The sequence below is a fragment of the Astatotilapia calliptera genome, chromosome 15, assembly GCF_900246225.1.
Source record: "Astatotilapia calliptera chromosome 15, fAstCal1.2, whole genome shotgun sequence".
Taxonomy (NCBI): domain Eukaryota; kingdom Metazoa; phylum Chordata; class Actinopteri; order Cichliformes; family Cichlidae; genus Astatotilapia; species Astatotilapia calliptera.
This window is the reverse complement of record NC_039316.1, coordinates 20,478,155-20,492,969: the sequence shown is the minus strand read 5'-3', so window position 1 is coordinate 20,492,969 and position 14,815 is coordinate 20,478,155. Positions and strand designations below refer to the sequence as shown.

Genomic DNA, 14,815 nt, shown 5'->3' with positions numbered 1-14,815 from the left:
TACAGAATGAAATGTTGTGCATTAAAATACACACTTCTTCCATTCATAAACATGTTTTAAAGTTTCTGTTTTTACTGTGCGCACAGATCATTCCCATATTCTGCAGGTGACAACTATAAATCCACTACTTACAGTTTCTCTCAGTTAAAGTTTTGAAAAACAGAAAAGGGATTTAAAGAGTTATGACATAACAATATATTTAACTAAGCCGACAGCTTTTACGGAGTTTTAACCATAAATTTAAGGTTTATGAAGCTCTTTAAAGTGGATTAAAGTGACCACAAAGTGACCAATATGAGAAAGAAGTACAAGCAAAGCCCCTGGAATTGTATTATATACACATCATGCACAAGATAACAGAAATGACATAAATGATTTCATTTGATTCAACACTAATCAGTTTTTCCTTTACAAAAATCAATTTAGACTAACAAATGAACAAATCTGATGCTGATCAAGTTCAGATAATATGCAAAAACATGCTGCACGTAACTCCACAAGATTAAACCTCTGATGCTACTTTAGTCCTTGCAAGTGGACAAACAAATCAGCCAGTTTGAGGTATTTTTATTTGTGCTTTTGACTTGCCAAACAGTATCTCTGTTGCCGCCCACACATGGAACTGAAACTTCTGTTTGGCTTCATGGAAAAGAATGATCATGTTTACACTTATTAATTTCAGCCACAGACTGGATATTAAAAAGGGATGTATCCACTTTGACACAATCTGGTATATTTTAAGGCCCCAGTGTTGCTATTTTGGCCACCACAGTGCTGGTGAAGTGCTGACAGAGAGAGCAGTGAAAAGTTTTTGGCTAAGTTTGGACGGCAAGCTGCATACAGACACAGACCAGATCATACTAAAGCTAAACCTTGTACAATTGTTAAAGAGGGTGGAGCAGGTTACAGAGAGCAAAACATTTTTGTAGCAGCTTGTAAAGCACATTTATTTCCGCTGTAAAGTTAGACATTTTAATGTGGGAGTCTATGGATGTGCTGGCTCTTGGGATCAGCCAAGTGGCCATTAGAGGAACTGCAGTGTTTGGGAATTTCACACTGGTTTAATGTTTCTTGAAGTGTCACTCGAGCTTGTCCTCTCCCACGCAGCACTCTGGTTTCTTGGCTTGGGGCACATAGCCCTCTGCGGCTGCTGCTTCCTCTACAGCTCTCTTGATTGGTTGCTTGTTTCCCATGGCTCTTTTCGCAGGAGGAAAAGGAGCCTCTGATTGGTCATTAAAACCAAACACTTCTCTGTGTATCTCCAGAGAGGCTTGGCTGGGTTTCATTTTGAGGATTTCGCATAGGCCTTCAACTTGTGTTTGCAGAGTGTTGATTGACTGTAGAAAAAAAAATATGTGAGTAATGACTCCATACATGAAGGTGTGACTCTATACATGAAGGACAACTTGCTAAGAGCTTTCAGTGTGTTACCTTTATGACCTGGATGGCCTGCTTTACCACACTAGGAGCGGCTGTTGTCAAATCATTCATGATGTTCTCTGGTAAAACACACAAGAACGGCTCTGTTATCGAGGGTAAACTGCACGTCAGCTGTGTCTACAGTTAGTCTTGTCTGTCTGCTTAGGCATTGTGGAGATTTGCTGCAAAATAAAAAGAACTGTCCACACTGATTTAACACAAAGAATATCACAAAATAGTCACAGAATCATTGGAAATACTGAAACTAAACTTACTCTAGGTGTGTGCAGAAGGGAATACTGTCTGGTATAAAATTTGTAAGGAAACAGTGACTATATCTGGACAAATACTGCGGTTTTATTTATATAGGACTGGATCGAAACAACAGTTACCTTGAGTTAAAGACCCTACAATAATACAGAGAAAACCCAACAATCAAACAACCACCTACAAGTAAGCACTTAGTGACAGTGGGAAGGAAAAACTCCCTTTTAACAAGAAGAAACTGCCAGCAAAACGAGGCTCAGGGAGAGGTGGCCATCTGCTGCGACCGGTTGGGGGTGAAGGTAAGAAGACAGGACATACTGTGGAAGGCAGCCATTGATGAATAACAACTAATGATTAAAAGTAAACTGGTGGAAGAACTCATCTATTTATACACCATATAAACATATCTGCTTGAGCCATTTGCTCCTCAAGCATCATTTATCGTTTTCAAGCTAATGTTGATTCAAATGTATTTTAAAGCGATTGATTCGGCGGCTGTGGCTCAAGAAGTAGGTCATGTACTAATTGGAAGGCTCCAGTCTTCATCTCCAAGAATCGATGGGAAATATACTGAATCTCAAGTTTCACAGAATGATAAAATGCACTAACACGTAGGAAAACGTGAAAGTGTGTAAATGAGTGATACCTTATATATGTATGACTGATAAAAATTTTGAGTGGCAAAATAAGGTAGAAAATTCTGTGCATTTACCATTTAAAGTGGCACTATATATATATATATATATATATATATATATATATATATATATATATATATATATATATATATATATATATATATATATATATTATATATATATATATATATATATAGCGGAAGGGGCTACATGAATAGGATGACGGACCTATGGATTCTTCGATACCCAACATCCACAATGACGGCGAAACAACTAGTAGCTCAGTGTTCCAACATTCGAAAGAAGGGACTGCTCTCACAGCTAGAGATTGACGAGGTACAACACAAATGCTACGGCAAGGAGGAGTTAGGACGCCAGGTCAGGGGGGAGATATCATCACCCCCACCCGAGATTGGGTACATAGCCCCAAGTGCGATAGGAGAAGGATCGTTGAGTGCGAGAGGAACTGACCTGAAAAATAGGATAGCTTGAAACCTGGATCCCCCGTAGCCGGTTACCAAGATTACGTGAAGTACCCTCAGAAAGTCTGCTAGATGATGTTAATGCAGCACTACGGACAATACCTACAACCACAATTACCGACACTAACAAGCTGATCTACAATACGGCAGCAGTGATCAGTGAGATGCTTGGCTACAAGTTGAACAGCCACAAGGGGCAGTACCCTCCATGGAGAAGGAGGCTAGAGGGCAAGATCAAAGTAGCACGGAGGGAGGTTAGCCAACTAACGGAGTTGCAGAAAGGTGCGACAAAGAAGGTGCATAAGAAATACAGCAAGCTGTCCATACCTGAGGCCTTGGAAACTGCCAAGCAAAGACTCACAGCCTTGGCCAGCCGCTTGAGGAGGTACACCAGAGAGATAGAAGGCAGGAGAATAAACCAGCTGTTCTCCACAGAACCAGCAAAGGTGTACTCTCAGTGGCAAGGGAACAATAATAAGAGAACAGCACCACCAAGGCTGGAGACCGAGCAATACTGGAGAGCATATGGGAGAAGGACGCAACCCATAACGGCAATGCTCAGTGGCTAGTGGATCTGAGGGCAGACCACAGCGACCTCCCTGAACAGGGTCCAGTAACCATCACAGTGGCAGATATCCAAGAAAGGGCCTCCAGTATGAAGAGTTGGACAGCACCAGGGCCCGACATGGTTCACGCCTACTGGCTAAAGAAGCTGACTGCACTCCACGAGCGTCTGGCAGCACAAATGAACCAGCTGCTAGCTAACGAGAGACACCCGGAATGGCTAACCGAAGGTCGGACGGTCCTGATCCCCAAGGACCCCAAGAAGGGACCGGTCCCCTCCAACTACCGACCAATAACCTGCCTCAGTACTACATGGAAGCTCCTGTCAGGCATCATATCGGCTAAGATGAACAGGCACATGGGTCAATACATGAGTGGGACACAGAAAGGAATTGGCAAGAATACCAGAGGCGCAAAACACCAGCTACTGGTAGACAGAACAGTCAGCCGAGACTGCAAGACCAGACTGACCAACCTGTGCACTGCCTGAATTGATTACAAGAAGGCCTATGACTCAATGCCCCACAGCTGGATACTGGAATGCCTAGAATTGTACAAGATCAATGGGACCCTAAGAGCCTTCATCAGGAACTCAATGGGGATGTGGCGCACAACACTAGAGGCCAACTCCAAGCCCATAGCACAAGTCACCATCAAGTGCGGGATCTACCAAGGAGATGCTCTGTCCCCACTGCTGTTCTGCATAGGCCTGAACCCCCTCAGTGAGATCATTAACAAGACTGGCTACGGATACCGACTACGGAACGGAGCAGTTGTCAGCCACCTCCTGTACATGGATGACATCAAGCTGTATGCCAAGAGTGAACGAGACATCGATTCACTGATCCACACTACCAGGCTATACAGCAATGACATTGGAATGTCGTTCGGACTGGAGAAGTGTAGTCGGATGGTAACAAAGAGAGGGAAGGTAGTCAGAACTGAGGGGATTGAACTACCAGAAGGCAACATTGCAGACATAGAGGACAGTTACAAGTACCTGGGTATCCCGCAGGCAAATGGGAACCATGAAAAGGCCGCTAGAAAGGCTGCAACCACCAAGTACCTGCAGAGGGTCAGGCAAGTCCTGAGGAGTCAGCTGAATGGTAAGAACAAGATCCGGGCCATCAACACGTACGCCCTGCCCGTGATCAGGTACCCTGCTGGGGTAATAGGCTGGCCAAAGGAGGAGATAGAAGCCACTGACATAAAGACAAGAAAGCTCCTTACCATGCATGGAGGGTTTCACCCCAAGTCCAGCACCCTGAGGCTGTACGCTAAGCGGAAGGAAGGGGGCCGGGGACTGGTGAGTGTCAGCACCACAGTCCAGGATGAGACAACGAACATCCAAGAATACATTGGGAAGATGGCCCCAACTGACCGAGTGCTCAGTGAATACCTCAGGCAGCAGAAACCCAAGAAAGAGGAGGGAGACGAGGAACCATCATGGAAGGACAGGCCCCGCACGGTATGTACCACCGGCAGATAGAGGAGGTGGCTGATATCCAGAAATCCTACCAGTGGCTGGACAAAGCTGGACTGAAAGACAGCACAGAGGCACTAATCATGGCAGCACAAGAACAAGCTCTGAGTACAAGATCCATAGAGGCTGGGGTCTATCACACCAGGCAAGACCCCAGGTGCAGGCTGTGTAAAGATACCCCAGAGACAATCCAGCACATAACAGCAGGGTGCAAGATGCTAGCAGGCAAGGCATACATGGAACGCCACAACCAAGTGGCCGGCATAGTGTACAGGAACATCTGTGCCGAGTATAACCTGGAAGTCCCGAGGTCAAAATGGGAGATGCCCCCAAGGGTGGTGGAGAATGACCGAGCTAAGATCCTGTGGGACTTCCAGATACAGACGGACAAAATGGTGGTGGCTAACCAACCGGACATAGTGGTGGTAGACAAACAGAAGAAGACGGCCGTAGTGATCGATGTAGCGGTTCCGAATGACAGCAATATCAGGAAGAAGGAACACGAGAAGCTGGAGAAATACCAAGGGCTCAGAGAAGAGCTCGAGAGGATGTGGAGGGTGAAGGTAACGGTGGTCCCCGTGGTAATCGGAGCACTAGGTGCGGTGACTCCCAAGCTAGGCGAGTGGCTCCAGCAGATCCCGGGAATAACATCGGAGATCTCTGTCCAGAAGAGCGCAGTCCTGGGAACAGCTAAGATACTGCGCAGGACCCTCAAGCTCCCAGGCCTCTGGTAGAAGACCCGAGCTTGAAGGATAAACCGCCCGCAGGGGCGTGCTGGGTGTTTAAGTTATATATATATATATATATATATATATATATATATATATATATATATATATATATATATATATAAATAAACATTTTTCATGGCAACTGTATGAATGACTGTGTGACCTGCGATACTGTTATCGCTTCATGAGTCATTTACAACCTGCCGATATGTTTTTATTCACAGCCTTTGCTTCATTCTACTAAAAACGGTGAACAAGAAGTACTGATGTGTTTAGGTATTTCACTTCAGTGATGCTGAAACTTTCATGTCTGCCTTGAAAAAGAACCAGTTCTTCCTAAATGCACTTTAAAATAGCAAACACCCCCTCACTGAACAAAGGGCGCTTTATGTGTTTTTCTTTTTGACTCTACACGTAACCATAAGATGTCTAAATTTACTCTCCAAAGTAAGACAGTAACACTGTCCTGAGCCAGCAGTACAGCACTCTGTAGCTGGTGCTCAGCAATTCAAGTCAGCTGCAGGTGAACAGTCACTGGTATACCTGTAAAGATTTGGGGAAGAAGCTAAAATAAAAAATGTCTGTGTCTATAGAAATGATCAGAGGCTACTACCTTGATCAGGATCTTTGACCACCTCTTGAGGTTTGATGGCCTGCTCATACAGCCCCTGAAACATGAAACAGTTTGTTTCAATCTTTAGACAAATATCTGTTCATGAAAGATTCTGTGAAATCTATAATTAGCAATAAACATTTTCTCAAAGATAGAAAATACTCTTTGCTTTGAAAAACACTTGCCACTTTTGCACTTTAGTTATTCAATATATTTGTTTATTTTTATACAAAAAACTCAAATTGAGAGTAATGCACAATAATCAGAGCTGGTAAATCAAAAAATAAACAAGGAGAAAAAAAAAGCCCCACCATGATTTTCCGTTCAGCCTTGAGGGCATGCACCACATGAGGAAGGATCTTTTTGGGGAATGTACGGCGCCTTCTTGTGGTCTCAACAATAGTATCGTCCAGGAGGCTTTCCAGATCTACAGCTTCATCCTCTGCTGAGGGTGTTGGTGGTAGAGAAACAGACAGCATAGTTGACTTAATAAAGCTTTCCTTAAAATATAATAATTGAAACAAGAGTATGAAAAGGGCGAAGGATCACCTTCATCATCGGGCGCCTCCTCCCAAGGCCGTCCATTCACCAACACGTTAGCCTGAACAGCAGCCTCAAAATTCTGCACAGTTTCAAATAAACAAACACACAATCAGTGGCAACACACATTAAAATATGATGTCAGCTGTTCAACTGCAGCAGGATCAGATCAATTTGATAACGTTTCTATTTTGGTCAACACAGGAAGCCATATTACACTTTATTTTGCAGGACTGTCCTGATTAATCTAGTCCCAAAGAAGACTACCAGGATCATTTTCAGGAAACTCTGTTGCTGTTATTATATGAACACTGTACAGTCCTCCATACAAAGGTCAAACGTTGATCACAGTTGTTTCTGTACTTAGTTCACATGAAGCTTAAAGTGGGCTACAAATAATCTGCACAACTGAAACACTGTTTTCCCCAAATTTCCATGAAAACTTGGTTTCTTCTGCTGCAGCGTGATGATGATTCAGTATGAAGCACATAGCTTGAAATACGTGGGATGCACTTACTGTGTACTTAAAATAATAGTGTGATAAATAGTGTGATAAAAAGACTAAAACAGTCATGCCTGTCTTTGAGGATTTAGTCAGTGCAAAAACTGACACGAGTCACAACATAAACTTCAAACGCTGCGTTGGTTACAATAAAATAATTCGTTAGAATACTGACAGCCGGCAATATCTGTAGATTGTAAGTTTATAACGCAAGTATCCACACAGCAGTCAGCACAACTTAAAACACAAAACAAACAAACACACAGTATTTACACACTCTCCATTTAATTATTCTCCATCCTAGAGCATTTAGACTACCCCTAAGTGAAATTTAGTACTGTCACCATATCAGATTTCCTCTATGTAATTAAAAAAAAAAAAAAAAAAAATCACCATAGTGGCATTTTTTCAGCTGTCTGTCTGTTGTCTCTTTTTGGCACAGACAGTCTGTAATCATAGGTGCATAAAGGATTTGTAAAAATAACTAGATCAAAAAAAATGGGGTCATCACAGCATATCATCTGTCTCCATCTCATCCTAACCCATGCATCCTCATCTTCTCTTCAACTCCATCTTCAACATCCATTGTCCAACAGAGCCATTATCCCTCCTCTGCACTTTTCCACACCATCTGTACCTCACCTTTCCAACTTTGTCTCAAAATGCTCAACCTGAGCTGTCCTTCTGATGTACTTATATCTAATTTTGTCTCATCACGTTCAACTATCATCTTTTTCCACCTCTCGCGTGCACTGTCCATTTCTTTGAAAGGTGACCCCAGGTATTTAGGCTCCTCTACCTTCGCTACATCCGCTCCTTGCATCTTCGCTGCTACACCTGCCTTCCTCTCATCCACACATATCTATCCTGTCTTGCTTCAACTGACTTTCCAGAGCATACCTCCATTTCCCCTCTTCCACCTACTCTCAGTGTGGTCTGCTAACATCACAGCCCACAGACACTAATGCCTGACCTCATAACTATTACTGGTGAGCTTAACAGATGTGGCTTAATAATATCAAGCTGTAAAGTATATATGCAAAGATTTTATAAATACGCCTTCATTAAAACAACTATCAGCGGCCTGGCATCTACAGTTTAGCATTGCCCACATCATGTTCAGTTACAGTCAATCCCAAAATGTGAGAAAGGACTCGGACTCACTGCCAGCAGCTCCTGCAGTAAAACTCGCTTCGTCTCCTCCGGAAAGTCCTCCGGCTGCCCGTCCAGAGCCGTCTTTAAAAGTTCTTTGTATTTGTTCACCTGCTCACTTACTACTTTCTTCGAGGTTACCTGGACCCTGTACTCTGGATTTGTTTCCTCACTTGGTAAGATTTCACTCTCTACAGCCTCCATCTTTACCGCCAACTTGTTTATATTTTTTTTAACGCAACCCGGAACTGAACAGAAACGAACCGGTCCTTCTACCATAAATGACCGTGAAGGAACAACGTTTATTTCTGGAGGAGTGTTCCGGGATGGTTGTTAGCTATGCTACTAACGCAGAGAAGTTATTCTAATATTATTTGGTCTCTTAGCGTTTATTTGTTGATTTTCAATGGAGAATGGCTTCGTTGATTGTCACTGTCATATCTCGGCTCATGAGTTTGAAGAGGTAAATTGTCACATGTTGGAAATTATCCGTCACCTCTTCATGAACTGCAGGAAATTTGGAGCATTATTTACTCTTTTTATTTACAGTCTGATTACAGCTCCTAGCTTTATATATACTACTCAAATATAGCCTTTCTTTTACTTTTAGGATTTCGAGGATGTGATCCTGAGGACGAGGGAGGTAAGCATAATGAATTCCTTTTATACCTTCACATATGCCTTACAGATCTTGGCCATTTGAAACCTGTAGATATTTTCAGAGCCATTTGGAAATACAGCCTGAAACTACAGATGAAGAAAACGTGTAGTTGTATGTTTCATCTTGTTTCACACAAGTACAATAAGTGCAGTTTAATATAATATTTAAAATAGTAAGCATGCAGTTATGTGTGTCTATGTGTAGGCTGGTGTGAAGACTCTGGTTGCAGTTACAGAAGAAGTCGGAGAGTTTGCCCGAGTTCTCCAGCTGCAGGAAAGGTCTGCACGTCTGCAAAGCACATTGTCTGTCTCACAAACATATATTATGCTGCTTGCTTTTTATTGAGAGGACACCAAATTGAAGAAAAACGACATCAACAGCATAAAGCCTAAAAGAATCATTAAGCTGAAATAAGACAGGAGAAAAAGAGACAAAATTTCAGTTATTTGCTGATGAAATAAATACAACTATCCAGGAACTTGGGTGCAACTAAAGGTTAGGTTTTCTGAACTAATATTTGTATAGTAAAAGTACACAGACACACTGAGGTGCGCTCACAGTAAGAACAGAGCTTGTGTTACTTTTCCTCTAAAGTCAGTCATGCAGAGTGTAAAGAAAACAAATGTGTATATACTGTTCTGCACAGCTGTTCACAGCTGGAAAGCATTGCATTTATTATCTTTGATGTTATGTTGAATTCCTTTCTCACAGCTATCCAGATCTCGTGGCTCCGTGTTTTGGCATCCATCCGCTGCAGGCTGCCGAGGGCCCTCAGCAGCGCAGCGTGAAACCTCAGGTAGTGAACCAATGTGTAGCGCATCTGTCTTTTAAATATTTTACTTAAATAATCATGAAAAAATGGGAAGGAAATCTGTATCCAGACTGTATCCAGTGATTCATGTAGTTTGCTTACTATGGTAGAAATCTGCTTTAATTCTTCATGGCAGCAATTCAACCAGGTGCTTGAAGTATTCCTCAGAGATTTTGGTCCAAGATAGCATTATCCATCCAGTACAGATTTGTTGGCTGCAGATCCATGATATGAATCTCCTGTTCCACCGCACCACACCCTAAAGTGCTCTGTTGGATTGAGATCTGGTGACTGTGGAGGACATTTGCATACATGTTCAAGAAACTAGTTTGACAAGGATGTACCAACCAGCTTGAAGCAACCATCAACAGACAGGCACACTGTGGTCATAAAGGGATGGAAATGGTCAGCAACAGTAATCAGAAAGGCTGTAATGTTTAAAGGATGTTCAATCTGTTCTAAGGTGGTGCAACGTGTCAAACCATTACACCACCGCAGACTTGAACAGTTAATACAAGGCAGGATCCATTTCATGTTGTTTATACCAAATTCTGGCTTTCTGTTTTTCAAATTTATTGTTGTTTAATTTTAGCGTCAGTTTTCCTTTCTTCGCTGACGGGAGCGGCAGCCCATCAGAAACAGAATGCTTATTAATCCCTAAGGAAATGATGTAATCAGACCACCATTGTGGTCTTCTGCTACGCATTTGCTTCAAGTATCTGTGAGTGCGTGTCTGTGTGCTCAGAGATGCTCTTCTGCACACTTTAGCTATAACAAGTGGTTGTTTGAGTTATTGTTGCAGCAGTCTGGCCATTCTTCTTTGATCACTGTCATTAACTTCACATTTAAACTCACAGAACTGCTGCACACTGGTTGTTTTCTCCTTTTCAGACTATTCTCTGTAAACCCTGAAGATGGTGTGGGAAATTTCCAGTAGATCAGTGTTTGCTGAATACCCAGAAAAATATTTTTTTTTAATGTTTTTTTTTTTTTTTCTTTTTTAAACCTCACCTTTAATAAAGAAATATGTTCTACAGGATCTGGACGTCGCCCTTCCACACTTCTATAATCACAAAGAACGCCTGGTCGCTGTTGGAGAGGTAGACTTTTAACCTCTAACTGAACCTTATAATAATCTCTTTTATTAAACTATTTTTAATTTTTCTGCGGATTTAATAAAACATGTTTATATGTCTAAGCTAAACGTCTTTTTAAATTGACTAAGAAGTGTGCTGCATCTCAGACTCCATGAAATGGAGCTCAGTAGGAAAAAGTTTAACCAAAGTTTTATATAATAAATAATTCCATGACTGGAAGACTTCATAGATCATTTAAGTTATATCAGCTTCTGAAGGCTTAAGGGTGGTCATGGATTCAACTGTTACAAACACACACACTAACACACACTGTGTCTGCCCCATGTTAAAAAAATCTTTACATTGTTAACGTAACCTGTCTTGAAGCAAAGCAGATTAAACTTGTTAAAAGCCCCGATTTACCTGCTAATCTCGCTTGTAAGAAAAGGTTAATGCACACGGTCAGTAACAATCTTTCTCAGGCTCACAGACAGTCACACACACTAACTGCTCTCCAGCAGGCGCTGATGGTGCAGGGAATTTCTACATGGTCTCAATGAGGAATGTGTGTTTTTTCAGCACATTTCAGGCGTCACAGGGCTAAATCGACACTCTCCTACTGCTGTTTCCAGCTGTTGGATTAGGTTGGAGACGTAGAGCTCCATCCTCTGCTTCACTGAGCACATTTTAGTTCAGCTACAGTTTGAATCTGTAACCTTTTCCCTCATATCTGGTCTGGCAGTTTTTTCTTTAATCTGCGGATGCTTGAGTGGTTGAGGGTACTTTGTGGTTTTAGGTTGAGCAATCAAACCAGTTTGACTCGACTTCATTTGGACATAAGCTCTGTGAGAACTGACTCACTTGAGAGATGGCGACTTAAACCTCTTCCTTGCCAGAGGCTCATGCACCAGAGCAGGTGTCAGTTTTTAAGGTGGCACACACAAATCCAATGTAGCATTTGGTGCGCCTCATTTCTGTTTCTTATAGAAATTTCTTATGTTTCTTCTCTTATGAAACTTAATCAGTAACGATTCACTGACATAGATCAAAGTTGAGAGTTTAAAGAGCGAACCTGAGACCAAGGTTTAGTTTCTACCGTAGCATGCATAAACCCTTTGAATACTGAACTTGTAGATCAGTGCGTTAAATGTTTATGTCAAGTTAATGGTGAGCATTAAGATGCTAGTCTGAGTGTACCTTTTCAGGAAATGAAATTTTGATTAAATTTGTTCTAAAAACGACTTAAAATTTGGAACGATCATAGTGAAAAAGAAATGCAAAGTGATTCTGGTCTTCTAAAACTTTTCCTACATTAATAGTAGTCTGGGATGGGATGACTGATTAAAAAAAAATGTATTTATTTTTTACGATTTGGGCTTGGGGTGTGTAATCCCGGATCAGCCCCAAACTTTTACGTACTCTTAAAGGGTCCAGGGGATGAGGGAAATATCTAAAGGAGACGTGGGAGGCAAAATGGTTAAATTAAAGGGTTTTATTAATGTTTTTATTAGTAATTCAACTAAAAGAGACGGACAAGCCCTATCACATTTTAAAGAAGGAAAACGACAAAACCCAGTAGTTGGTCAATAAACTGAAAAGTAAGTCAAAAAAGGGTTAGTCACCGAAACACACTCCTCTCCACAGAGCAGGCCACCTACAAAACCCAACAAGGCTCTTTGGCACTAGACCTCACCTGTCTCTGGTCCTAATTGCTGATTAGAGTCAGCTGTGCAAAAAGGGTGGCACCTACGGTAGGAGAGAGCAGGACACACCCACACAAGTTCAATTTCACAGGAGGCCCTGCTAGGGCCATAACAGCCTTCTTTTAATTTTTCAGATTGGTTTAGACTTCACTCCCTGGTGCGCCCCGACTCAGCAGGACAGAGATGACCAAGTGACCGTCTTCATCAAACAGCTCAGCATCGCCAAGGAGCTGGACTTACCTGTGTGAGGACTAATTAAAATAGCTGTTGTTAGAGTTCAAATTCAAGTTCTTTCCCTTTTCACAAATATAACACAGGGTTTATATTTGTGTACTCCACTGTGTTGAATTCCATTGTTTCATTGCTTTAAGGTTTGAACTTCTAAAGTGTTTGAACTTTTAAATGACGGATTTCATTTAACACATTTTAGGACCAAACAAGATCTTATAGCTTAAAGAAGTCCTAGTGCATCAAGACTCAGTGTAAACATGAATGAACAAATCATGCAGAGTCCAAGAATAAAAATATGAAGCTCACATTGAGCTTTTTACCCCGAGCCTGTGTTTCCCAGAAATAATCAAACAGTCAGTCTGCCGAGCATGCACAAGTCGCTAAGTGAAGGTTTTTAATCCACATAGAAGTCTGTGTAACGTGTCGATTGTGAATTTCTGTTCAGGAACGTCCACTCCAGATCAGCTGCTAGGGTCACGATTGAGACCATGAAGGAACAAGGTGAGTGTTAGATTCCAGCGAACCGTGCCGACATCTGAACGTTATCTCATGTTCTGTTTTTCTGTCAGGCATCAGCCGAGCTCTGCTTCATAACTTTGCGGGGAAGCCATCGGTCGCTCTGGAAGGTGTGAAGGCGGGCTACCTCTTCTCTTTTCCCCCCGCCGTCTGCAGAAGCAAACAGGTGAGATGAAAAATGTCGTCCTGTGGAAAAACATTTTTTAACATTTTTTGCTGAGTCACCTGAATAAACAGTTTTAGTACCGCCACACAGAGAGACAAGTTAATCAAGCAGATCCCATTGGAGCACATTTGTCTTGAGACCGACTCTCCTGCCCTCGGGCTTCACCAGCATGTAAGTTTTAAAGGCTTTAAAGTCATCATCATATTGAGACACAGCGCCACAAGTGCAGACATGTTTAATCTGTCTTTTGTCTGCCAGGTGAGGAATGAGCCCGCTAACATCATCCTGCCATGTCGCTACATCGCCGATGTCAAAGGTCTCCCTCCAGAAACTGTTCGGCTGGTCACCGCACACAATGCATACAGACTCTTCCCCAAAGCTAAAACACGCTGACAGTGACATGAGCGTGATTTCGAAATCCAAGGCTCACCCAGTGTGTGACGTCATGGAAAAGATAACTCCCTTTACTACTTAGGGGTGAATCAATTTTTTAATATAAATTTATTTTGCCCAAAACACCAGAATCTCAGGTTAAACCTCACAAAATTTCAACAACCACCAAACAGCTAAAACAGTAAATGCGAGCAGGAACACGGATTCTGCACAAAGACGTAAACACAAAGCGCGGACCTGCTGACGAATCAGTGAGATGTCGCCTTTCTCACCCGACGGCACGGACACGTTCGGGGCTGAAAGCGGTCGCGCTTTGTGTTTACGCCCTTTTTGCGCTGATTCTAAAGCTGTTAGTTTTATCTCTCTCCAAATATATTGACTGAACCAGCAGCAAAAGAAGATCCAAACGCTTCACATAAACAGTGTCATGAATTCACTTTGACTTTTGCCGTTTTGCTTCCACCACGATAAAATCACACTTCATGCACAGCTCTCTCTCTCTCTCTCTGTACTGTTTTCTGCATTATTCGCTTGCTTGTTACGCACAAGTCTACCGTTGTTTAATTACTTCCAAAAAGAAAACGTAATTTCTGCCGTTCAAATAGGCTTCTGAACAAATTTAAACTTTTTAAATTGTGCAAAACGCTTAGCCGTGTCTCTAATAAAACCTCTGTAACTTCAGAGGTAATGTTCATATGTTGATTAATGTTTTTCTTTCGTTTTTGATCTACTGCAGCATATTTTTTATAAAATCCCAGGCCAGGAAAATCACCTTCATGTTTTTCTGTGTTTTATCTTCAGCTACTTTGACACAAAGCCATCTGCTCTGATGCTCACACCTATATATAATATTTCTGACTGTCTGAG

At 42.0% G+C, this 14,815-nt stretch overlaps 2 protein-coding genes across 5 annotated transcripts; one reads left to right on the top strand and one right to left on the bottom strand.

Annotated features, from left to right (window-relative positions):
- Positions 1–306: 306 nt before the first annotated feature.
- Positions 307–8,661, bottom strand: nsl1 (NSL1 component of MIS12 kinetochore complex). 2 transcript variants are annotated; one of them, XM_026194866.1, is made up of 6 exons: positions 8,404–8,661; positions 6,747–6,819; positions 6,509–6,642; positions 6,198–6,252; positions 1,432–1,499; positions 307–1,337 (listed from the first exon to the last, which is right to left on the bottom strand). In XM_026194866.1, exons 1-6 carry the CDS (start codon positions 8,593–8,595, stop codon positions 1,080–1,082), a joined length of 780 nt encoding a protein of 259 aa, XP_026050651.1. In that variant the 5' UTR covers positions 8,596–8,661; the 3' UTR covers positions 307–1,079. The 2 variants fall into 2 exon arrangements, with proteins under 2 accessions (XP_026050651.1, XP_026050652.1); XM_026194867.1 differs by having other exon boundaries at positions 6,509–6,639; positions 8,404–8,659.
- Positions 8,662–8,692: 31 nt separating this feature from the next.
- On the top strand, positions 8,693–14,091 carry tatdn3 (TatD DNase domain containing 3). 3 transcript variants are annotated; one of them, XM_026194871.1, is made up of 10 exons: positions 8,693–8,854; positions 9,002–9,034; positions 9,257–9,330; positions 9,764–9,848; positions 10,901–10,963; positions 12,777–12,886; positions 13,319–13,374; positions 13,443–13,555; positions 13,633–13,726; positions 13,814–13,880. In XM_026194871.1, exons 1-9 carry the CDS (start codon positions 8,798–8,800, stop codon positions 13,690–13,692), a joined length of 651 nt encoding a protein of 216 aa, XP_026050656.1. In that variant the 5' UTR covers positions 8,693–8,797; the 3' UTR covers positions 13,693–13,726; positions 13,814–13,880. The 3 variants fall into 3 exon arrangements, with proteins under 3 accessions (XP_026050656.1, XP_026050654.1, XP_026050655.1); XM_026194869.1 differs by having other exon boundaries at positions 8,696–8,854; positions 13,646–13,726; positions 13,814–14,091; XM_026194870.1 differs by lacking the exon at positions 10,901–10,963 and having other exon boundaries at positions 8,696–8,854; positions 13,646–13,726; positions 13,814–14,091.
- The last annotated feature ends 724 nt before the right edge of the window (positions 14,092–14,815 follow it).

Bases quoted from the DNA above. Each gene is read 5' to 3' on its own strand.
- nsl1 (XM_026194866.1), bottom strand. From the start codon at position 8,595: ATGGAGGCTGTAGAGAGTGAAATCTTACCAAGTGAGGAAACAAATCCA. The intron at 6,643-6,746 runs GTGATCCTTCGC...CAACACCCTCAG, and splicing joins GGAGGCGCCCGATGATGAAG to CAGAGGATGAAGCTGTAGAT. The intron at 1,500-6,197 runs GTAGTAGCCTCT...GTGTTTTACCAG, and splicing joins GGTCAAAGATCCTGATCAAG to AGAACATCATGAATGATTTG.
- tatdn3 (XM_026194869.1), top strand. From the start codon at position 8,798: ATGGAGAATGGCTTCGTTGATTGTCACTGTCATATCTCGGCTCATGAG. The intron at 8,855-9,001 runs GTAAATTGTCAC...TTTTACTTTTAG, and splicing joins CGGCTCATGAGTTTGAAGAG to GATTTCGAGGATGTGATCCT. The intron at 13,727-13,813 runs GTAAGTTTTAAA...TTTGTCTGCCAG, and splicing joins CCCTCGGGCTTCACCAGCAT to GTGAGGAATGAGCCCGCTAA.